This window comes from Lepidochelys olivacea (assembly GCF_965140295.1).
Source record: "Lepidochelys olivacea isolate rLepOli2 genome assembly, chromosome: 13".
Taxonomy (NCBI): Eukaryota; Metazoa; Chordata; order Testudines; family Cheloniidae; genus Lepidochelys; species Lepidochelys olivacea.
In genome coordinates, this window is record NC_140423.1 from 21251916 (window position 1) to 21274994 (window position 23079).

At 46.8% G+C, this 23079-nt stretch overlaps 2 protein-coding genes across 7 annotated transcripts in view; one reads left to right on the forward strand and one right to left on the reverse strand.

The window, feature by feature from the left end:
* The window catches only part of ZHX3 (zinc fingers and homeoboxes 3), a 62723-nt gene extending 52289 nt beyond the window's left edge, over positions 1-10434 (forward strand). The window contains exons 3-5 of the mRNA XM_084646064.1: positions 382-467; positions 4772-7713; positions 9984-10434. Of these exons, the coding sequence (XP_084502190.1) occupies positions 4917-7713; positions 9984-9994 (2808 nt within the window). The 5' untranslated portion in view covers positions 382-467; positions 4772-4916 and the 3' untranslated portion in view covers positions 9995-10434. The remainder of the gene's footprint in view (positions 1-381; positions 468-4771; positions 7714-9983) is intronic.
* Positions 10435-16840: 6406 nt separating this feature from the next.
* The window catches only part of PLCG1 (phospholipase C gamma 1), a 95727-nt gene continuing 89488 nt past the window's right edge, over positions 16841-23079 (reverse strand). For 4 of the 6 annotated variants that reach the window (XM_084646304.1, XM_084646303.1, XM_084646305.1 and 1 more), the window contains 4 exons: positions 22683-22844; positions 21453-21541; positions 19841-20019; positions 16841-18499 (listed from right to left, as the gene is read on the reverse strand). In XM_084646304.1, the coding sequence (XP_084502430.1) occupies positions 18457-18499; positions 19841-20019; positions 21453-21541; positions 22683-22844 (473 nt within the window). In that variant the 3' untranslated portion in view covers positions 16841-18456. The remainder of the gene's footprint in view (positions 18500-19840; positions 20020-21452; positions 21542-22682; positions 22845-23079) is intronic. The other 2 variants (XM_084646307.1, XM_084646306.1) reach the window with 1 other exon arrangement.

Below are 23079 nucleotides of genomic sequence, written 5' to 3' on the forward strand. Positions count from 1 at the left end.
GTGTTCATAACTCTGAGGTTCTACTGTAATTGAATTGGTACAAACACACTATGCAGACAAGCAGTGATTACCCTACTGTATCATCCGCTCTGGTACAAGAATAATTGATGTGGTGTGAATTTGACTGTTCTGGGCCAGTTTCACCCTGGAGAATTGTGTTTAAAGGAAAACTAATTAAAACTGTTCAAAGGAAAAGCGTTTAAGTACTTGGGAGGTTAAGCAGTGGCTTGTGCTCCCTTACTTACGTATGTATTACGTAGGAGTAGATTAATCATCAATTGTCAACCTTTATGGAAGTCGAAGTCATTGTTTCATTACCTTCATAACTCTGGTGCTGGTGCTTCATTCAGCTAACGTTTCGTTGCTGCTTTCCATCAACAGGCCAGTCTGCTGCAGGGTAGTATATGGGAAACAAAGATCCCATTTGAATGCATGACTCAGCCTGAAACATCCAAAGTGGTAGAAAGGTAAGTTCTGTGTTTGTACTGATTTTTTAACCGTGGTTGATTCACTGTTACATTAACCAACACATTTGAAAAATAAAGTTTGCCTAGTCTAATGATAGAATCTGTAGGATACCCCATTTACCTATGACACTGGAAATGCACACAAGATTATTAGCAGATTCTAAAAAATGCACAGCAAACACAACCATGCTCTAGTGTGGTTATTCTAGAAATGTAGGGCTTGAAGGGACCTTCAGAGGTCAACTAGTCCAGCCCCTTGTGCTGAGTCAGGACCAAGTAAACAGAGACTATCCCTAACAGGTGTTTGTCTAACCCGTTCTTAAAAACCTCCAGTGATGGGGAATCCACAACCGTCCTTGGAAGCCTGTTCCAGAGCTTAACAATCAGAGTTAGCAAGTTTTTCTTAATATCGAACCTAAATCATCTTTGCTACAGATTAAGCTCATTACTTCTTGCTCATCCTCAGTGGACATTGGAGAAAGATTGATCACCATCCTCTTTCTAACAGCCCATAAACATATCTTAAGACTTATCAGGTCCTCCCTCCCCTCAGTCTTCTTTTCTCAAGACTAAACATGTCCAGTTTTTAAAAACTTTTCCTCAAAAAAAGAAAGTTTTCTAAACTTTGTATTGCCCTCTCCTGGACTCTCTCCAATTTATCCACGTCTTTCTTAAAGTGTGGTGTGGCACCCAGAATGGGACACAGCGCTCCAATTACATCCCATGTCTTCTGTACAACACTCCCGTTAATACAGCTCAGAATGATATTAGGCTTTTTTGCAACTGTATCACATGTTGACTCATTTTCAAATTATGATACACGAGAACCCCCAGATCCTTTTCAGCAGCACGACCACCTAGCCAGTTATTCCCCATTTTGTAGTTGTGCATTTGATTTTTCCATCCTAAGTGTAGTACTTGGCACTTGTCTTGATTGAATTTTATGTAAATTGTTCTATGGAAGGGAAATCGACTTACAGTACACTTGATTATATTTGTCTAGTAAAATAACATCATCCTTAATTTCAAGCTAAATTTACACCCTGTAGTCTTATATTAATATTTGTCTGAACCAAAACATGACTGTTATGACACCCAAAATCTAGTTGTGTCCTCAGCTGTGATCCTAGCAATGATTGCTTGGGTAAAATGCTGACGTACGTACAGACACTTTATAAATTAAGTACCCAGCATCAAGCAGCGCTATTGATTCCTCTGCAGGTGGGTCAAGCAATTCAGTTTTAGCAAAACAGTGATGATTACCTGCTCTGAAAGGTGACTGTAAAATGGCACAATGACAGTCTTTGTTTGCTTCAATCGCTCTGTATCAAATTTACTCAGCTGATAATTAAAAAGGTGATTTTTATCTATCTGCCAACTCTGCAAACATGACCTGGGATCTTTCTGGCTCTTGCATAATCTCCAATAATAGAGATTCTGTAACTAGAACTCTGTTAATAATTCTGCTGAAGATGCACAAACTTGCAGAGACTCCAGATCTGTCTCCCACAGCTGAATTGGCCCCGCAGAGCCAAAGAGGAGTAAGAAATAATGAAAACTTCATGCAGCAAAGTGAGTAGCTAGACAAAGAGCAGATCTGGGCAGTAAGAAGGCTCATTTTCACAGTTGTTTTTGTGACTCAACATGTTATCTTTTTATAGTTTTGTGGCTGTTTTTGTTGACATTCCTAATTGACTTGATTTAGAAAGGTCATCCCAACCCCTCACGTGTCAAATTATGAGACATCAGAAATTAGGATTGGGAGTAGGTGGTGATTGGATTCAAGTCTTTGCTGAATAGTAAAACTCTTGTTTACTTAAGTATTCTGCTCACTAGTGCTAATAAATCACTTGCTGCTCCTTTCCACAGGGAAAGGGCATCCCCAAAAGGTGGTATTGAAACAGGTATTGATAATATAAAATTCACACTACAGAAAATCAAGATCACAGCATCCATCATGTCTTTTGGAATTCCAGCTTTTCCTCCAGCTTTTGCAGAGCAAAAAACTTGGCGCCAAGTTTAATACTCACTAACGGTATTTCAGTACTATTTTGTAATCTCAAACCAGCCCACAAGTTTCTTATCAGAGTGTTTTAAATTGTGCATGAGTGTTGCTCAGGACAGGACTGAACATCTAGACTCTGTTATATAGTTAGCTTATTTTTCCAAAGGTGTGGAGATTACTTATTTTTGATGAACTTGCGGAAGTTAAATTCTAGTTCATCATCTGGACTTTAAATTAGAATCCTTCGTCATCCATATCTGAAGCAATTAAAAAAGAAAAAGAAAAGTAAAAGCGGGTTTTGCATAAGCACTAAGAAAATTATTCACCTGATCCCCATGTTTCTGTGCATGACATCAGCACAGAAAATCTGATAAGAAAGCTGGTAGACTGCCAGTTCACATTGCTTATAACTGACAGTAATTACTTACCTGGATCTTCTAATAGGATAAGTCAGTTTTCAAGATCCACTTTAATTAGTGTTTTTATAAATATCTCTGTGTTACTGTAAATCTTGGTAAAGTCTGGCACAAAATCTCTGTGTAGTAGGTACTATGGGTCAGGCACTGACTCCATGGGTGCTCCGGGGCTGGAGCACCCATGGGCAATAAATGGTGGGTGCTGAGTACCTACCAGCAGCCCCCCTATCAGCTCCTCCCCACCCCCTACCCCCCCAAGCACCTCCTGCCTGCCGGTGGGCCTCGCAGATCAGCGCCTACCACCCACCACAATCAGCTGTTTCATGGCATGCAGGAGGCTGGGAGAGAGGGGGGAGGAGCGAGGACACGGTGTGCTCGGGGGAGGGGACAGAACTGGGCAGGAAGAAGCGCGGTAGGGTGGAACGGGGGCAGGGAGGGGCAGAGGTGGAACCTTAGGGGAGTGGGCGCGGGGCCTGGGGCAAAGCCGGGGTTCGAGCATCATCGGCACGTGCCTATGGATGGCCATATATTTCCAAGTGACTGTGCAATCTGGAAAATACTATTTTATTCTTGTATGCAAAAATCTATATTTTCCCTTGAAAGGAATGGATATTATAATCCATGTAGAAGCTTTTGAAATTCAAATAAGTGACTTAAGTGTTGTTGATGAGAGAAGTGCTGTAGGTAACAGATTGGAGAGGGGTAAGAGCAGAAATGGGCTGTTTCAGATTTGCTACCCCCCTTCTCATCTGGATCCGTTTTGGCAAATTATCCATGATGCCAGCTACCGTAGACCATTTTACTGCCGTTGGCAGGTGAGCTCAGGCATGGAGCATCCAGTGTGCCTATTGCAGACTGCACCAGATAAGAGACAAGATTGTGCCTAAAGACCTGTCCAGCCCGAGCCTTCAGCAGAATATTATCTTGATCTAGAATTACTATAACTTGTGAAGAAAAGACAACACACAGTAAGATTTAAAAAAAAAATAAAAATGCTGAGGTGACATCTCTTTCCTTTCCGTGATCGCCTGCACCCAGGAAAACGGCCATGTGCTGTGGAGGCCTTGCACTTCCCCCAAGAACACCTAGAAGCCTTTAAATAGAGGTGTCTGAACCTTTAAAGCTACAACAGTGCAGCATTCATGGGTGCCGTGGGAGAGGGAATCTAAGAGATAAGTGTGTCCACTTCAATTGCTCTCTTGGTGAGCCATCTTCCCTTGCAACTCTAGCTGAAGACTAAACAGACCCTGTGAAGACCATGCCAGAGAAAAAAAGCAACACAAGACACTAACAAATTCTGTACAGATTTTGTGAACTACTGCAAGGACAGCCAAAGTGCAACACTATGACTGTAGCCCTACCCCTCTGCTCAGCCCTGCATCTGAAATTTCCACGTGCAAGGCCCCCTCTGGACTTAGTGCACAGTGTAGGTTCCCTGCTTACAATTACCTGCTTTCATGGGCTCCTGTTCTTGCTAGAGGTTGATAGGGCAGAGTCAGGAGAGGAGCCTGTATGAAGAAATAGTGGTGATTTGGGCCATAATGGAAGCTGGCACATGAATTACACTGTGTGGGCAAGTAAACAATAAGCAGCCAGACACAGCCCAATGTCCAAGCCCAAAAGTCACCCATCTGTGGCCCAGTATCTCAATATTATGACTGTGTATGGCTCACATATCTAATTCTCCCTTCTGCACAATCATTTGGACAAAAAGCAAAACAATCAAACTCACTATCACCAGCTTCCAAACTTTTTCAGTTAAATATTGAAATGATTTATCTTGTGAAGCAATTAAAGTACCAGAACAATTACAATCAGAATGTAAAGCGTATCTGTTATGTCTAATGCAAAGCTTAGTAACTCTTCTCTCGTCTCTTCCTTAGGTTCAATGGCAAATGTAAACATTTGTCAACATTTGAAAAATATTCCTTTGGACAGCATGGATTTGCTGGAATCTAGAGTGCAGAACACTTGCAAAGAACAGTGCTTTATTTTTTAAAGCATTAATTACCTGGATTGGTTGCAGCGATGGCCAGCAAAAGAAAATCCACAACTCCTTGCATGATACCGATAAAAACAATTGTGCTGCAGGAGATGGACTCAGATGCTGTGGAAGATGATCATGAAGGAGCTCAACAGCACGTGTCTCCTGAACCTCCGGCAGCTGGTGACGCTGTTATTAACAATAGCAGTAATAATGCAACGTTGTCTAATGGGCATCGCAGTATGATGGATGCTGATACTTACTTGTGTAAGTATTGCGATTTTGGATCTCAAGATGTTAATCATTTCTTTGGACACATGGATTCTGAGCACGTAGACTTCAGCAAAGACCCCTCCTTTGTATGTGTTGAGTGCAGTTTTCTGGCACAAAGCCACAAAGGGCTTTTGCATCACAATGCAGAGTGCCACCGTGGTGAAACTAGCTTCCTCTGGAATGTGGCTAAGCAGGATAATCATACGACAGTGGAACAAAGTATCTCTGACGCCACCAGCAACCAAGACCTTCCAGGAGATTTCTGTGAGGAGGGGGTAGATGGTCAAGCTGAAATCATCATCACCAAAACTCCCATTATGAAGATAATGAAAGGTAAGCCCGAGGCCAAAAAAATTCACATGCTGAAGGAGAATGTATCAAATCAGCCGGGTAATGAATTGGCAATGAAAGACGGTGACCATTCATTCACCAACGGGTCTTTGCCAGCCAGCCAGTCAACGGCCAGCTCAGCAAAATCATCTCACATAGTCAATGGCTCCATATTGGGAAACGTGCCTGTTTTGCAGGCAGGTGTTGCACAACTTGTGTCATTGCAGCAGCAGCCGCAGCTGCACCAGGACCTACCCACGTCCAAATCCCTTCCTAAAGTGATGATTCCTCTGAGCAGCATTCCCACGTACAATGCAGCCATGGACTCCAACAGCTTCCTGAAAAACTCTTTCCATAAGTTTCCCTACCCTACAAAAGCTGAGCTTTGCTATTTGACTGTCGTGACCAAGTACCCAGAAGAGCAACTTAAGATCTGGTTTACAGCTCAGAGGTTGAAACAAGGCATCAGCTGGTCTCCAGAGGAGATAGAAGATGCACGGAAAAAAATGTTCAACACGGTTATTCAGTCTGTACCGCAGCCCACTATCACAGTTTTAAATACACCTCTTGTTGCAAATGCCAGCAACGTCCAGCATCTCATTCAGGCAACTCTACCTGGTCACATGGTCGGGCAACCAGAAGGAACAGGAGGGTTACTCGTTACTCAGCCAATAATGACAAATGGATTAAAAGGAAACAGCTCATCTCTCACCTTAGCAGTGACATCTATTCCCAAGCTCCAACCCGTTACGCAACACAACAATGTGTGTTCGAGCAGCGCATCAACTGTGAAGGTGGTCAACACAGCTCAGTCTCTGCTGACTGCGTGCCCGAGCATATCATCACAAGCTTTCATGGATCCCAGCATCTACAAAAATAAGAAGTCCCACGAGCAGCTGTCTGCACTGAAAGGCAGCTTCTGCAGGAATCAGTTCCCTGGCCATGCTGAAGTTGAGCGTCTGACCAAAATTACAGGCCTTACTACTAGGGAGGTTCGAAAGTGGTTTAGTGATAGGAGATATCATTTCAGGAATATGAAAGGCAGTAGAAACATGTTTGCTGGCGATAATACAATAATTATTGACTCCATGCCGGACATTACCTTCACTGTGTCACCAAAGGAGATTGACTTAACCTCTACGACAGCTGCGATGCCTGTGGCTCATCACCAAACAAGGCGACAGTCCTGGCATCAAACGCCCGACTTCACCCCAACGAAATACAAAGAGAGAGCACCAGAGCAGCTCAAGGCTTTGGAAGGCAGTTTTGCACAAAACCCTTTTCCTCCAGAGGAAGAAGTGGACCGTTTGAGGAGTGAAACAAAAATGACCAGGAGAGAAATTGATAGCTGGTTTTCAGAGAGAAGGAAAAAAAGGGTATTGGAGGAAAATAAAAAAGCAGAAGAAACGGTCCAGCAAGAGGAGGAGAATGCTGAAAATAATTGTGGAGAAGAAGACGACTCCTCAGATGAACTGAGGGTCTCAGGTGAAAATGGTTTATTAGATACCCCAAGCGGCAATCAAACTTCACTGGAGCGGAAAGTTAGTCCTATTAAAATCAATCTGAAGAAGCTCAGAGTGACTGAGTCAAATGGCAAAAATGAATTGCCAGAGGTAGGTGCAAATGATCAAGGGGACAACTGTTCTAGCAGGCCATCTACCCCCGCAAAAACCAAACTGAACTTTAAAAAAACAGCCCAACAGCGGCATTTGCTTAAACAAATGTTTGTAAAGACACAGCGACCAACAAATCAAGAATACGACACCATAGTCGCTCAGACAGGCCTGCCCCGGGCTGAGATAATTCGCTGGTTTGGGGACAGCCGGTACGGTTTGAAAAATGGCCAGCTGAAATGGTATGAGAACTACCGGCGGGGTATCTTCCCTCCAGGTTTAGCGGCGATCAGCCCAGCCAGCAAAGAGATCCTAGAGGACTGTTACAAAAAGCACAAGATGCTGCATGAAGATGACCTTCAGCGCTTGTGCGAGAGAACTCAGCTGAATGCACAGCAGGTTAGGGTGTGGTTTGCTGTAAAGGCAGATGAGGAGACCCGGGCTGTGTCTGACACGGGAAGCGAAGATCGATACTCGAGCACGGGCGAACAAGCAGGAAGCCAAAAAGGGACATGTGATGCCTGTTCGGAGGTGTCGGAGAATAGCGAATCTTGGGAGCCCAGTGGCCAGGAAGGCCATTCAGAACCCTTTGATTCATGTAGCCAGCAACCTGCAGTTCAGCTTGGTAAGAAACTGATTGATGTTTTGGCTGCTTTGCATAGCTTACCTGTTGTAAATAGGCTCATTCCAGCACCAAGAAGAGAAGTCAGAATGACACTGAACATTGACTGACTAGCAGTTGACACTTGTGGGGTTTAATGCCCAAGATTTATTGTTACGGATTTACTTGGTGGCAGCGCTGATCTGGAGGGGGTGAAAAAAGCCAGGGCATGGTTATGGTTAAACTGATTCATAAAAGAAAGTCGGGGGCAGTGGGGCAAAGGGTGCAACCCTTGCTACCCCTCTAGTCATGCTTGTGTTTTATTTAGCTCCCAGAGTTCAGACCCAGCGCTGCTGGGACATAGAACCCTATCACAGAAGTTAGGCAGGGATAAAACCAAGCAGGGAATCTAGTCCATCCTCCTCCAGCCAGGAGAGGATTGCTTGCTATGGTGTATTTTACATAGGGCGACTGACTCAGAGGCTGGAGGCCTGGCTTCTGTTTATTTCTCAGCTGTGTGCCCATCCCATCCTGCCTCCACACACACCCTTTGTACATTGCCTTAAGATCTGTGCATGGAAAACACTGTAAGCACAAAGTATATAGAGCACGGCGAGACGCGCCCGTGTGAAAGTCGGACACTGCCCTGAGGGAAGAGCACTAGGGGGCGGGGTTTCCAATGGCACTGTGTTGAGATGGCATTGGCTACCCTAACACCCCATCCAGGACTCCTCCTGGAAAACAGGGTTGCTTCTGAGCCCAACATGGATTCTTGGAAAAGGTAATCCGGGAGTTGGGAGAGTTGGCAGAGTGGGTGAGGATGCAATCTCCTTCCTCTCCCAGCAGAGCCCCAGCCATCTCCTTGAGGAGCCTCGGCAGCTGGATAGTTTTCTGTGCTAAACCTCGCTAAAGGACTGAGGCCCAGCAGATCAAGTTGAAGCCAGGCTCCTGCCTGCCACACAACTGTGCTAAGTTTAGAGGCCTTTAAAGTATTAAGTTCCAATCTTTAGTGGCTTCACACCTCCAATTTTTTTTTAAACACAATTTCTAGATGAGGGTTGGGTTTTTAAAGGGACCCTGCTCTTGTGCTGATTGAGAGGCTGATGTGGGCTTGTCTACACTTACCGGAGGATTGACGGTCAATTTAGCAGGTCTAGTGAAGACCCCCTGAATCGACCACTGATCGCTCTCCTGTCGACTCCTGTACTCCTCCGGATCGAGACAAGTCAGGGGAGTTGACAGGAAAGCATCTCCCGTCGACACTGCTTAGTGTGGACCCTGTAGCAAGTAGATCTAAGCTATGTCGACTTGAGTTACGCTGTTACATAACTCAAACTGCATAGCTTAGATCGACTTTCCCCTGCAGTGAAGACACATCACCTTCATGTTGGTGCACATAACACAATTCATGTGGTGGGGTGGGGCCGAGGGGTTCAGAATGTGGGAGGGGGCTCAGGCTGGGTGCAGGGGGTGAGGGCTCCGGCTAGGAGTCCAGGCTCTGGGGTGGGGCTGGAGGCTTCGGGATGCGGGAGGAGGCTCAGGATTGGGGCAAAGGGTTGGGGTGCGGGGGGTGCTGGCTCTGAGGTGGGGCTGGGGAGGGGTTTGGGGTGCAGACAGCCCAGGGGCCACGGTGGGGAGAGAGGACTCACCCCAGCAGCTCTGGCTGGGGGAGAGGTGCCTCCCTCTGGTTGCGGCAGCTCCAGGGGGTCTGGGCTGGGCTGAGGGAGGGGCGCCTCTCCCCTGGCCACAGCACGTCTGGGGCAGGTCCATGCTTGGGCCGATGGGCAGAGGCGCCTCTCCTCGCTGCAGCCCTGAGCGGGGCTTAATAGGTGGCTGCGCAGCTTAGAGGGAACTTAGGTGCTGAGAGCCATTAGACCAAACTGTAAACCCTGTATATAATGGAAACCACTTCAAGCCAGGGGGTGCTGCAGCACCCCCAGTTCCAGCACCTATGGGGCCAGCCTCCATCTTGTTAGATCCCTAGAACAGGGTGGTCCAGAGGAGGACTCGCTTAGCTACAACAAACTTCTGCCATAGGAGGTGGCATCCTGCCAAGAGCCACAGCTGCCTGGGTGTAGCTACTGCTTCCTTCCTGCCCCCATGCAATTGCTAGCCTTCACGCCAGCCCTGTTCCTTCCTCCTCACAGCAGGATCCTGTTCTGTAGCTTCATTTTTTGATGCAACCAGCTGATGCTCAAAGAAAGATCTTCCAGCAGAAGAGGCCCCAGCGTTACGTGACGATTTTGTAAGCATGCGACGTGTATTCTGACGCTTGTGTATGTTGTGTCTTTCAGAAACAGATTGACCTTAAACTGCCTGCTCCGAAGGATCTGCGATTACATTTGAGGAGATTGTAAATCCATAGGCCTGAGACGAATCTCAGTAGCAGGGAGTGGTGTAAAAACACTGCCGTAATGAGACCTTTCAGTACAGCACATCAGAAAGGGAGAGCAAGAGAATCGGGCTCTTTGCACAGTGTCGTCTGCAGCCTAATCTAGAATCTTACACACCAGTTGGCCAGAGTAGGGCATCAGTAAGATCTTCTCACTCTTGTGATGTAGGATGCTGTTGTTTCCTTTCCAGTGGATAAACTTTCAGATTTCATATTCATATGTAGATAATGGAACCAACTATTGACATGCAGACAGCCGCCTCGACAAGCATAATTAATTTTGGACATTGATTGTATAGATGTATTTTTTGCATAGAAATGGACTATCATGGCACAATACATTTTTATCTTCAGCTGTTTGTAATGTGTTTGTTCTCTAACGGTTGGCAGTGTTGCATATGTCCCCGACTCTTGGGTCCCTATATCAGGGAGTGGTGGCTACCATCATGAGTGAGAGTATGTGTGTCAGAGCAAGAGAGGAGAAGATCTGAGAAGCAACATGCCAGTCTTCGTTATCAAGAACAGGATGAATTCAGTGGGGTGGGTGTAGGTTTCTTTCCCTGGGGATGGGGGTGGAATAAGCTATTGTACACCCTCCAATATCCAGTGGGGGTCGGGATCCAGCAAAGGTCAGGAGATAGAGTTGGATGTAATCTGTCCCCCTACAGGCTGGAGTAATTTTATTTCTTTTACGATAGGAGATGGAATGTACCACAGCCCATTACTCTCCAAGCCTCACGTTAATTACTGAGAACTAGCACTTAATGTTTCCATCCTGCCCTAGAATCCCTTTCATTGTTTATAGAGAACAAACTGTTCTTCAGAGAACAAATACAGACAAAAATTTGGCTTTCTGCTAATGTTTCAAGCCATCATTGTCTAGTAGGACTCTATTAGGCAGGCAACCAGTTTCATAGACAGGAAGCTTGCTTGTTACACTAGTTGAATTAGTCTTGTCCCACTGTGCTAATTCTATTAACCTATCTTTATTGGTCCAGGTCACCTTCCTTAGTTCTCCAACTGTAGTCCTGTCTTTTTGTGAACGAGAATATAAATATGTTGCAAACTAATATTTAGTTATCTGGTATATTAAGTGCTCACTTAATCATATACCTTTTGAATCTGTATATGTCTAGAATGTCTTGGGCCATTACTGCTTTAAAGCAGCTTCTTTATTATTTTTGATTCTAGTGTAAGTTTTCGTAATGTGGAAGGCCTTGTTCTCAGTGGTAGGAGATATTTATTAAATGGGTGAGTTTCAAGCTCTAAGTGACTTGATCCAGTGTAAGTTTCTAAAGAGATGCTGGTATTTTTAAATCTCTTCCAGCATCTCTTCCAAAGGTAGCGTTTATTTCTACCTTAAGTCATCTTCTTGAATAGCGTTCCCCTTTCCTCAGGCCCTTATTTAGAAGGCCTTACTATTCAGTAATTAAGATGAGTAGCTCTCTTTAGTCATAGCATCTTTTGGGAATGAAAGGACTCTAGTGGGACACCTACGCCTGTTAGTTCAGTCTGTGTCAGTTAAGAGAACCATGCTGATAGAGTAGCATTTCTCCTTATGCAGAAGACAACCTTGCAACTGTACAGGTCTCGCTAAACCTTTGTTAGAGGCATACCAGCAACAATAACCAGCCTCTCAATGGTGTGATCTCAACATTTGCATGGCTGAGCCCCTACATTCTTGCTCTGATGAGCTGAGATGTCTAGTCGACAATGGCTGCTGGAGCCTCCGTTTACATAGTCCCTGCAACTGTCATCTTGTGTACCCTGAATCATCAGGGGACGGGGAGGGAGAAGATCTAGAAACATCTAGAACTAAGGCATACTCTTGATGCTACTGCTGGGAATCTGGTGACCCAAGAGTATGGCTGTATGTACAGCGTTAACTAAAGAGAACAAATACAGGTAAGTCATTTACTCTCTAGTGTCTATATACATGCAAGAGTATTTAACTATGCACATGTACTGTTCAAATGCGCAATTGATTCTTTACTGCATAAGATGTACATTCAAAAGGTACACTTTACCGAGTGCTATATAAATATGTTGGAAACACAGTTTGCCCCTTCAAGGTGACTTTGTTGGCGTACACTTAGAAAGAGCCATCTCCAGGCCCCTGAAGGAAATGTTCAATCATCACCCTGTGAATGGGTCTCTAAAATCTTTCTTTCCAGGCACTGGCTGAAATTTTTTGCAGCTGGATTTTAGTCCCACAGTAGCCCAGAAAACAAAAGGAAAAGTCTTGTCAGCTGAAGGGATTTTGGCCATGGTGTACCCAGAAAACCCAGCCTTGAAGGGTTAATGCTGCTAAATGCTCATTTGTAGATGTGTAAAGACATCAGGCTATTTAGTCCCTTTTCGTTAGAGGAATTTTCAAATATGCTTCCCTGCAGCTTGTCTTCCCTCAAGGCAGGCATTCCGGTGATTGGAATTGCACCTCTCCAGGCATGGTGAAGGTGGTAATGAGAAAATGGGTCTAGGATAAAGCTTCAGCACCAGCCACCAAAAGAAACCTGGTTCCTTTTTTTTTAATCTCCCACGTGTTTATTAGCAACACATTTTTAGTTGGTATTTCCAAAAGGGTTTGTTATAAAGAAGGGAGAGCTATTGTCATCCATGGTTCATCTAACGCCTCTGTTAAATAGGTTGAAATGAAGTAGGTGCTAATACCAAAATACGTAGGGTTTAGTGCAGGACATTAGAAGTGTGCGTGCGTCTGAAACGGAAACAATTGCGGACCAGCTCTTGGTCACTGTGAAGTGGTTTGACAGTCACATCAGCCGCACTTCTGCACCTGGTGTTGCAGGAAATGCTGTCACAATTTTGCACCTAGACAGTATTAACTATTATCATCCTCTAACCAACAATAGTTGTCACTTAGACTAGATACAAGGAGAGAATTGAGTAGATGGAGGGGTGAGCTAGCATTTACTTATTAGGAGAGGACATCTTTAAAAACTAATTTCTCCAACTCCCTCAGCTAAAAGTGAGCCTATGTTCACTCGGACTTGATGGTTGCACAGCTGTAAAAATCCTTTTATCTTCAGTCTTATGTTGTTGCTTCCTTCTTATGAATATTAGACTTCTGTATAGGAGGCGGGCTAGCTTAAAACCAGAAACTCAAGCGCTTAGTAACCTGCTATCCAGATTAATATCCATTCATGTCTCATTTTTAAAAAGAATCGTAAGTTTTCCTGATTCTAGGAATAGAATTGGCTTGCTAGTTAGTAGGAGCAGTGATCTGCTAGACAAAGCTCTGATTTTTGGCTAGCATCCTGGATTTTTTTTTTAAACAGTATAAAATTTAATTATACCTGGTTCCTCAACTTAGTTCCTAGTTCCAGTTTCACAAGGGAGTCATTGGGACGGTGGCTTGGTTAGTTAGTGGTTCATGTACAGAAGGCATTTGCAGCTGCCTGCATTTGACAGTTACCTGCAGGTATCCAGCCTAACAGGTGATTGTGTTAACAATTTTGGTATGTGATCATGAATTGGAAATATACTCCGCAAGCTACACCCCTGTAACTCTTAAAGTGAAGTGTTTGAATCAGACTTAGCACCGCTAGGTGGTGGTACAGAGCATAGTTGCTTTCCCTCCCCTGCTGACCACTTGCTGCACAGCACGGCAAGGACTGGAACAGGAGAGAATGTGCCCTATTGGATTGCTTTTTGGGGGGCTAATACAGGCTGGAAAGGCTGGGGATAGCCAAATCATGGAAAACGGGGAACAAAGGGTAAAATTAGGGGATACCATAGTGATGCCCCTGGTATAAAATAGCTGGAGAGGGAAGGCTGTACAACTAATGCCGAATTTTCAAAGATACTGAGTATTCACAGGTTTCAGAGTAGCAGCCGTGTTAGTCTGTATTCGCAAAAAGAAAAGGAGGACTTGTGGCACCTTAGAGACTAACCAATTTATTAGAGCATAAGCTTTCGTGAGCTACAGCTCACTTCCTCAGATGCAACGACCCTTATGTGATGGCATGACTTGCAGTGAGCGGGACAGTGACAAGACACCATATTCTCTTGTGTTTGCTGTCGGTGTCAGCACTTGACCTATAAATTCAGGAGGAGGATCTGGAAGGCTGAATAGCAGTTTCGTTTTTCCACATAGAGCAGCAATTCTTGATGATTGGAAACTTTAAAAACCTTTTCCCCAAATAAAGCTGGAGCCATTGATCAGAGAGCCTGAACAGAAAATGAAATTTTGAGGCTGGGGGTAGTTCAGATGATAAGATGTTTTTCAGAGCTTGGCACAGATCAGCATGTGAGAGATGAGAATACTGTGCCTTCGCATGGTAGTACTCATAGTTACAGTGACACTGTTAAACTCCTCTCTCTCTACTTCACAGCGAAACTGTGTTTTAAATGTTTGAAACCAGTCCCTAAGACAGGCAACCCTATTGACCTAACCTCCGGAATGGAACTTAGCATCAATTTTAATTTCTCAGCTGATTACAAAACAAACACATAAGCATCAGTTGAAGCTGCTAGCATGAAAAGGGGATTCAGTCACTCTCTTTGCCAGGGTAGTTCCTGCTGTGTCCATTACTGGCAATGGGATCTGCCAGGAATTTCAGACTAGTGCCACAAAAGCTTGAAAACAAACAGGAAAACAAATTAACGGAACTCTTCGAGATGCAGCAGGGATCTCTTACACTTGTCCCTCATTTCAGCAAAGAACGTACCACTCCACTTGGTCACTCATTTGAAGGCTGGCCTTAAGGAAACCTGTCCTGGCCTGGTAGATGGATGGCATTACCCATATGCTGTTCGCTGGTGCCAGTGAAGAGAGCTGGGTAGAAATCTGCTTGATAAAGTTGCACTTTTGCTCAGCCCCCATCTGATTATTTTTGTTAGGAATTTTGTCAGGAATTTTTCACCCCACATAGGTAGCACGGCACTAAACGTCAGGCTTTGGGAACACACTGCTTCTCATCAGACCACGCAATCACAGATGGTGTCTTGTTTAAAATCCTCCTGATGCAGAGTGACTTGGGATTCTGTGTGGATTTATCCAAAGCAAACTAGAATTGGAGCTGCAATGGGACCTTTCATAAGGGTGGCCTTGTGGCTAGGGACAGCGAACAGGCTTGGCCGTCGTCGTCTTTGTATGGGGGAGGGGGAAGTTATTTTGGATTTTTTTTAAGACCACAATTAGGAGGGCTAACATGGCACCTGTGTGAGAAGGTGATTTTTAACTTTTGATGAAGGTTTTAAAGAGAAAAACAGAAGCTGTCTGTGACTGCGGGCTATAGTTATTACTAGTGCTAGGGTCGCTTGCCCCTGCGATGGACTTTACATGCTCTTATTCTGAGGGTGAGAGCTCCCACAATGCCACTTCTGAGAAGTGAACCACAAGTTTCCCTTACTTTTGTATATGTGGAGGGGGGTGAGGGGGGTGGGGGAGGGGAGCTTGCTTGTACAGTTTGGTGAGATGAAATGAGACCTTTTCAGTTGTTCCTAAATAAAGAGCATAAAATACGAACAGGAGCGGCGTGGTGGTGTCTGTATCAGTTGGAACGGTGGGATTAAAGGGCCAGGCATGTTACCTTGTGCTTTGCCAAGAGCTCCTGCACAGCGGCTCTTCGTTACAACTCTCTTTTCAAAGCCAGTTGTTTGGGCGTGGTGAGACGTACTGCCCAGCTTTCAGCACGCGGAGTCTAACAGGGAGAGCGTGCCTGGTGGAATGGCAGCTGTGTCCTGAAGGGGGAAGCACACTTCTCAAAGGTAAGCCTCTAGGACAGACAACCCTTTGAAGTCCATGGGGATTTGGCTGCGCCAGACCATCCCTAAGCAAGGTCGCCTCAGTCCTCTGTATCTGACACACGCACTTCCAGATTTAAATCAATAAAAACTCCACTTAAATATAAAAGCAGCCATGACTTTCGATCTGCTGCCCCATTGTGTCACCAAAGCCAGAGACTTGATGGCTGAATGTAAATCAGCTTCCAGAGAGCATATGGACAGGGACAGCCTTGAAGGCAGGAGAGGGGTGTCTGGATTTTAGTTCACACTGATGTACCAGTTAGGATCACCCCAGCTAACAGCATTCAGTCTGACTGCCTTCCAATCACCACTCTGTTCCCACAAGCAACGGGTCCTGAAACACAGGGCATTAAGGTAGTATGGGCCAGTGCTGTGCATCATGGCTACTGTGGAAGATGCATTTGATTTGCCAGAATTTGTACATCACAATCTCCTAACCCTTCTCCTCTTTTTAAAAAACAAGCTTTCATTGAGACACCAGGGTCTGTGTGGCCTTCAGTACTGATGTCATCCCCCTTCCAGTGAGCCTGGCTACTCCCGAGAGTGCAGTTTGCCCAACAGAGCATGAAGACACACACTGGCAGTGCCCAACGCCCAGCAGCAATGCTGCTAGACTCCCCCACATAGACTTAAAAGAAAGTGATGGTTCCTAGGGCGCATGGGAGGGTCTCAAATGCTCAAGGACTGTCTGGGCTTCCTACTGCATTGGTCCACGGAATCAAATAACTTACGCATTGTGCACTCTTCCATCCCCCTGGAAAACAGCACGACAGAATTTCCTCAAGCAGCCTGGTCCAGGCTTTGCAGGATCCATATTCCTCTGCAGCCTTCCTAGGTGTCTTGTGCTACGTTCTCCCTGACTGTTTATCACTGTTTCAGCTATTTGTCTGCACATGTGCTCCTTGTTATAAGAACATACCACGGCATATTGTTTGCTTTGCCAATTCTCCCTACCCAGCCCCCTCTGCACAAAACACAATGAGGAAAAAGTAAGTTGAGGACTTTTATTGGACATTCTGGTCTTTAAAAGAGTGACCTGAACACAATCCTCAGGCTGAGTGGGGAGTATGGCTCTTAAGTAACACCAGTCAAGAGTCAAACACAATATAGTGCACTGCAGTGGAGCATACAGCCTGCCTCAGGGGCTGTAGCATGGTCTGTTATCCTGCCTTGTCATTCCACCCCATGATAAATACAGTCCCTTTGGAAGGCTGGAATAACCTATCTTTCAGGCACCAGCCTAGAGAGCAGGTACGAGTTCCAGTTGTGCAATTGAGTAGCCATTTATCACTAGCCCTGGAGCAGCTGTGTTTGGAAAAGGACACATTCACTCTGCAGATCATGCAAGCGCTCAGCCAGAGTTGTTCTTCCTCTCACTCTAAAAGAACAGACAAAGCTTTGCCACCTCCAAAATAAGGGTGGCAACAACTTGTCTTAATCTCAGCTGGAGAAGCCACCAGTCAAAGCAGAATTTGCAACTGCCAGCTCCTAACCTAAACCAGAGCTACTCAGTCACGTGAGTTTCAGCAGCCTGGAGTGTTCCTTTAGAGGCAGCACTGCCAGAAACCACCAGACTGGTGGCTGCACGGCAAGTAGGAAGAAACTTCTGTGGAGCTGCACCTGCTGCCAGCAGGGCTGCATTTGGCTCAGTATCTTGTGTAGCTTCTCTGGTGAGCCTCAACTTTCTGCACTCCATTTTCTTGCTACATGGTCAGTTGGAAATGCTCCCGCAGGGCCTCCGCAGCGCACATTCCCTACCTGGTGTGCCGTTTGGATGACAGAGAGCGAGAACCCACAGTAGTTCAGACCTCATGCCTGAACTGTTTACAAGGCAACATGAGGGCAGAGAGAGAGAGAGAGAGAGAGCAAGCTCCAGGGTCTGCCTGAAGGTGTGAAAGAGACTGCCCGCAAAAACCACAGCTAGCTGCTGGCGTGAAACGCACTGAAGAGTGGCCACTAGCCCGCAAGGTGCTCTTCTGCAGTGGAGCATGAACTCGGCAGCTAGGGCAAACCTCGAGAAAGTGGAGACGTTACACACTTAACACTGACTTTTTTATTGTAATTTAAAGCTAGAGGGGCCTTGTAAACTTTGAGTTTCACTACTGGACCCAGAGGCAGAGGCTATACAGGTACTTTGATACAACAACAATAGGACTGAGGTGCATCCTGCCTGGTTCTTAGAAAGTACCTCCCTATGGGGGCATGTAAAAGGAGGGAGAAGAGGCAGGTCCCTCAAGGGAGTGGGAAACATTTACATTGAGTTAATGCTGTAAAAAGCTTCCCTACCGGCTTCTGAGCAGGGCTGGGATCTAGATTTCTCAGGACATAGGCTCAAAGTGAGTTTGTTTGATTATAGACACAGTTTTGTCTCCAGCCTTAATAGCTGACAGGCTATACACATTAATACACTTCATTATGGGCGTAGTAGTAGGAGGTGGTTGGGTGGTGGGGTTTTTTTAATTTCTCCACTCAAACACACACCAGCAGAGAAACTGGAAAAGCTGCCTGAAAGTAGGCCAAAGCAGTGACGTTTCCATAGAAACCAGTTCACAGCGTTCCGTGATAATCACAAGCACTAGAGGTGCTTTTCAGCAGGCGAAGTTGGGCTAGAGCCGGTTGTCCCCATTCACCCTGGTCCTTCGCAGTACCCTGCAGGGGAAGAGAGGAAAGGGGAGGGGCTTGAGATGAATTCTGTGGCAGGGACCTTAAGCAACTGTGCACTACTCATAACCGCAGTCACTGCAAGGTCACCTGGCTCCAGCGCTGGGCCACAGGCTGGGCTGCTAAGCCCTTATGGTCTGTCAAGCCCTTATGGTCTGTCTCAGAATTGTTCGATAGAGCTGGCAGAAACGTGTGTTTTGGGGTTTGAGAGACATTTCAGGTGTTTGAAATGTGGGCTCTGACGCTGAATGAAACCCAATTTGCTGAAGTTTCTTGGCAAATAGAAAATTTTGTTTCAGAAACACCAAAACCTTCTGGTTCCCAAATGAAACATGAAACTGACATTCTTGTCAGTTTCATGGCTGCTAGTCACTCAATATCCCTTTTACAGAGCTGCTGCTGGGGCTCCCAGGGTCTGTTGCTCTGGTGCAGCCCCATAATGTGGACTGGCCAAGGACCTCGGCTTCCAGACTCCTGGCCCAGGAGGCTGCATGGGCTGTGTGACTCCTAAGTGGGGCAGCCCGAGCCGGGAGTCTGGAAGCCCTGAGGTCTCCAGTCTGAGGGCAGTCTGCAATGGCTGGGCTTCCCCAAACCCTGTACGCCAGTCCCAGGAATTCCAGGCTCCCAGCTTTATGGAAAGGAGCCCTCAGAGACTCAGGTTAAGCCAGGACTCTCAGAGCTTTCAAGGTTCTCAGCTCCCAGCCAGGAGCCTGGTAACCCGACTCTGTGACAGGAAGCCTGGCAGAGCTGGAGTATAGCCAGCCCTGAGAGCCCCAGCTACTCCTCGCTTACTGTTAAATAGCATGAGGGCTTCCTTCCTGCCCAAGAGGCTGAATGGCAACCTGTGAGATACACACCTATCCTGCAGGCCAGGACTCTGCAGATGAACCTCGCTCCTCCACCCTTCAATATGAAATACAGGTACTTTGCAGGTACCTGACGCACCAGCGTGGGCAGAGAAGCCGCACTGCCCGCTGGGCAGGTGGGGACTTTGTTGCAACAGCCCTGACACAGGACCTACATTATGATAACAGGCTCCGGTGCCTCTCCATGAATGGTAGGATGTCCCCTGTCTTAGCTCTGCCACTAAACCAAACGCCTCCCTGGTTCGCACTGGACTCCTGGTAACTTTCTCCATGGGCTGTCGAGATCAGGGCGCTTACATTCAGACAGCATCACAGGGAGACAATACGGAAAACTGACAACTAGGCAATAGAAGCTGCACTGATTAAAATCAAGGGTAGCTTGGATCCAAGGCCATGCTTGGTTTACATTGTAGGAGCTCAAGGTAGAGAGAACAAGTCCCTTTCCAAAACTCCACTGCATTACCTTCGCTCTCGGCTGTCAAAATGGTCTGCTAGCTGCTCCCGGAAATCCTCAAATGGCTGTTGGTAGCGAGCATCGAAGGACCCTTCCCGGGCTCGGTTTGTCAGGAGCTGACTTGAAGGGTCTCCTGTCCGTTCTCGGAGGGCCGAGGCACCGAAGAGGTTAATTTCTCCATTTTCCTGCTTGAATCAGAAACCAGGGGAAGTGATTTTTAAAGCACAGCACTGGGACTGCATGCACATTCTCTACCAGGGTAACAGTGCTGCAAGGAACCAGAACTGTCTGTGTAGTTGTGCAAGCATGAAGATGGTGTGACCAAGTCAGATGTGCAAATGCGCATGCAATGGTGTGCTGATGCTCTTTAGACATCTGCCCCAATTTTAACAGACAAACACTGGCTTTAGGGCAAGATTTTGTTTTTTAAAAGACCTTCTGCTAGAAAGGGAATTACTAACCCTTCAGGCAAAACTTGTGCATGGCAGAACTACATGAACCAGCCCAATGGAGATGAGATACCAGCCTCTCTCCCTCTTCCCTGCCCTAGAGGGAATAAGTTTAGCAGCCAGCGGGGCTCCTGGGCCTGGAAGCTAGAACTATACCTGGTCAGACGGGAGGTTTAGAGTGGAGGATCCAGTGAAAACCAAATGCAGCACAGGGAGGTGTGTTCAAGCTTCGTCCTCAGAGCTCTGTTCACCCCTGCCTCCCCCCACTAGGATAAACCCAGCTCAGGCAATGCCCCTCAGGCAGAGGGGTCCACGATGTGCCATGCTTGTCTCCTGAGCAGGGGCTGCCAGTTATTCCCAGTTGTGTGGTGGGTTTCACACAGGGACCAGCTTGGAAGAATCAAGCTGGTTTGCTGTGAGAGACGAAGGGGATGTTCTGGGCTAAAGAACTACACCTCTTGAGTCTTTAGGATGGAGGAGGCCATTCAAAACCGCGCTTGTGCCGCTGTGCAGTGGGCGTGGCAGAGAAAGCCGTGGACTCTTTAACCAGCGCCAAGAGGTCGGGGCCCCATCCTTAAGAGCCACCCAGGAGATCGCATCTCCAGCACAGAGGGCGAGTCAGTGCTGACTCACAGTGGGCAGTGCCACCCTGCTTCCTGGAGCGCCAAGCTGTTCAACAGAGGTCTCTCCTCCAAGCACGGACCAGACGTACCCCGGCTTAGAAGGGAGATCTGTTGAGATGAGACGCTCAGGCTGTACAATAGCAGATGGGAAGTACGAGTAGTGAAGTGGTGAGGAAACAAGGAATCACAGTCTCACTTAGAGTGTGTGTACACTGCAGTCCGAGGCGCGAGTGCAGCATGTGCAGACAAACCCGAGCTAGCTTTGATCTCGCTAGCCCAGGTGACGACAGCAGTGAAGAAGTGGCGAGCTGCTTGAGGGTGCAGGGTGGCCTTGTACATCCGTGCTGCTGCGGTTTCGCTCGATCAAAGCTAGCTCGGGTACGTCTCCTTGTGCTGCAGTCACATCTCTCATTGCACTGCAGACATACCCTTAGTCATCAGGGGAGCTCAAAGCCTTCTGGACCAGCCAACCTTTGGTTTCTAAGCCCATCGGTGTATCTGCTCTCTTGTGTTGCGGAGAAGGACAATATTCAAGTGGACCAGCCTTACCTTGCCAGGGAAGATCTCTATTTTAACAAGCAGGGAGGCCAACTCCAGCTTCTCGCTGTAGTTGTTCTTCAACGGCACAGCTCTGTACCCTGATACAAAGAGAGCACAACCGTTACTGTGGGAAACCCAGGGAAGGGCTGGCTAACAGGGGCCATGCACAGCACAAGCAGAGCCTCATGCACACGGCCACTCCCTACTGGGCACACATCTGCTTGCTCTAATCAGCACAAAGCAGATGGGGCATTTCTTACACACCCCTGTGCAGAGGAGCCAGCACTACGTCTGTGCCCACTTAATCCTTAGGTTGAGGCTGTCAAGGAAGCTTGAGTGGTGTACAGACTTCATGCTGGCCCCTCGGCATAGGAGGTGAAATTCATCAATTTTAGGGCCAGAAGGGACTGGTCTGACCTTCTAGTGTGACCTGCATAGCACAGACCAGAGGCTCTCACCCTATATGTCCTGCATCAAGCCCATCACTTCTGTCTGAGTTACAGCATCCCTTTTAGAAAGACATCCCATCTGGATTTAAAGATTGCAAGGGATGGAGAGTCTACCATGTCCCTAGCCACATGGTTCCAATGGGTAAATACCTCTGTTAAATGTCCACCTTATTTCTAATTTGACTGTGCCTAGCTTCAGCTTCCAGGCAGTGGATCTCATTAGGCATTTTCCTGCTGGATTAAAAAGCTGCCTACTATCTGAAAAGCTCTTCCCCATTTCAAGCCCTGTGAGCATGACCCAAGGCAGCAATGGGGGCTTGTTGCACCAAGGCCACATGCTCAGAAGTAAATTGAAGGGATACAGGCCTCACCCTCCCCCCAGTGCCCTCCTGAACCCAGAAACCAAATAACTGATACATCCCTAAAGGGAGCAGGGCACCAGCGGAGCCCTCCACACAATATGCATGGCTCTGCAGTTAGGAGGCTAGGGGAGCAAAGCTCAGTCTGTTGGGTGCATCCCACGTGCAGCAGAATCCTAGTGATTTCCTATGTAGGAGGGTTTGGACACAACCCAGGAAGAGGGTAAGTTGATGGACCTGGAGCAAGGGCCGCTGGCCTACGCCATCCCCAGAAGGTGACCAGGGGACTTAGGGACAGAGGGGCAGATCAGAGGGGATGTGAGCACTGTTTTCTGCCATGCTGCCGACCCACCCTGAGACAGGTCCTTCCGCCACAAAGTCTGCGTGACAGCAGGAAGGACACACACACACGTGGAGACACACAACTTTACCGGTCTTCAAGCCTTTCACTGGGAACGTGGCCTGTGCCAAGAAATTCTCGTCACTGAACATGTCCTCCTCATACACCACGAAGCGCAGGAAGGCGAAGTCGGGATTGCTGACCTGGAAATTGAAGAGCTTCTGGGGCCAGAATGGGTTCAGGCCATTGTCCGCTATTTAAAAGCACAATCAATCAATCAATCAAAAACCAGCCCCAACATTCACTTTGTCCCCACGCTTCTCCCTGTTTGATTTCTCAGAAAAATATACTTGAAGTTTGGCTCATTTGGTGTCTGGAGTGAACCCTGGAAACTGCTCCCTTCCAGAAATCTTGTTTCCTTTGGCACATACAGATCTAACAACAATTGTCCAGGAGCTCTGGGCTTTGAGCTCTGTTTGTACAGCACC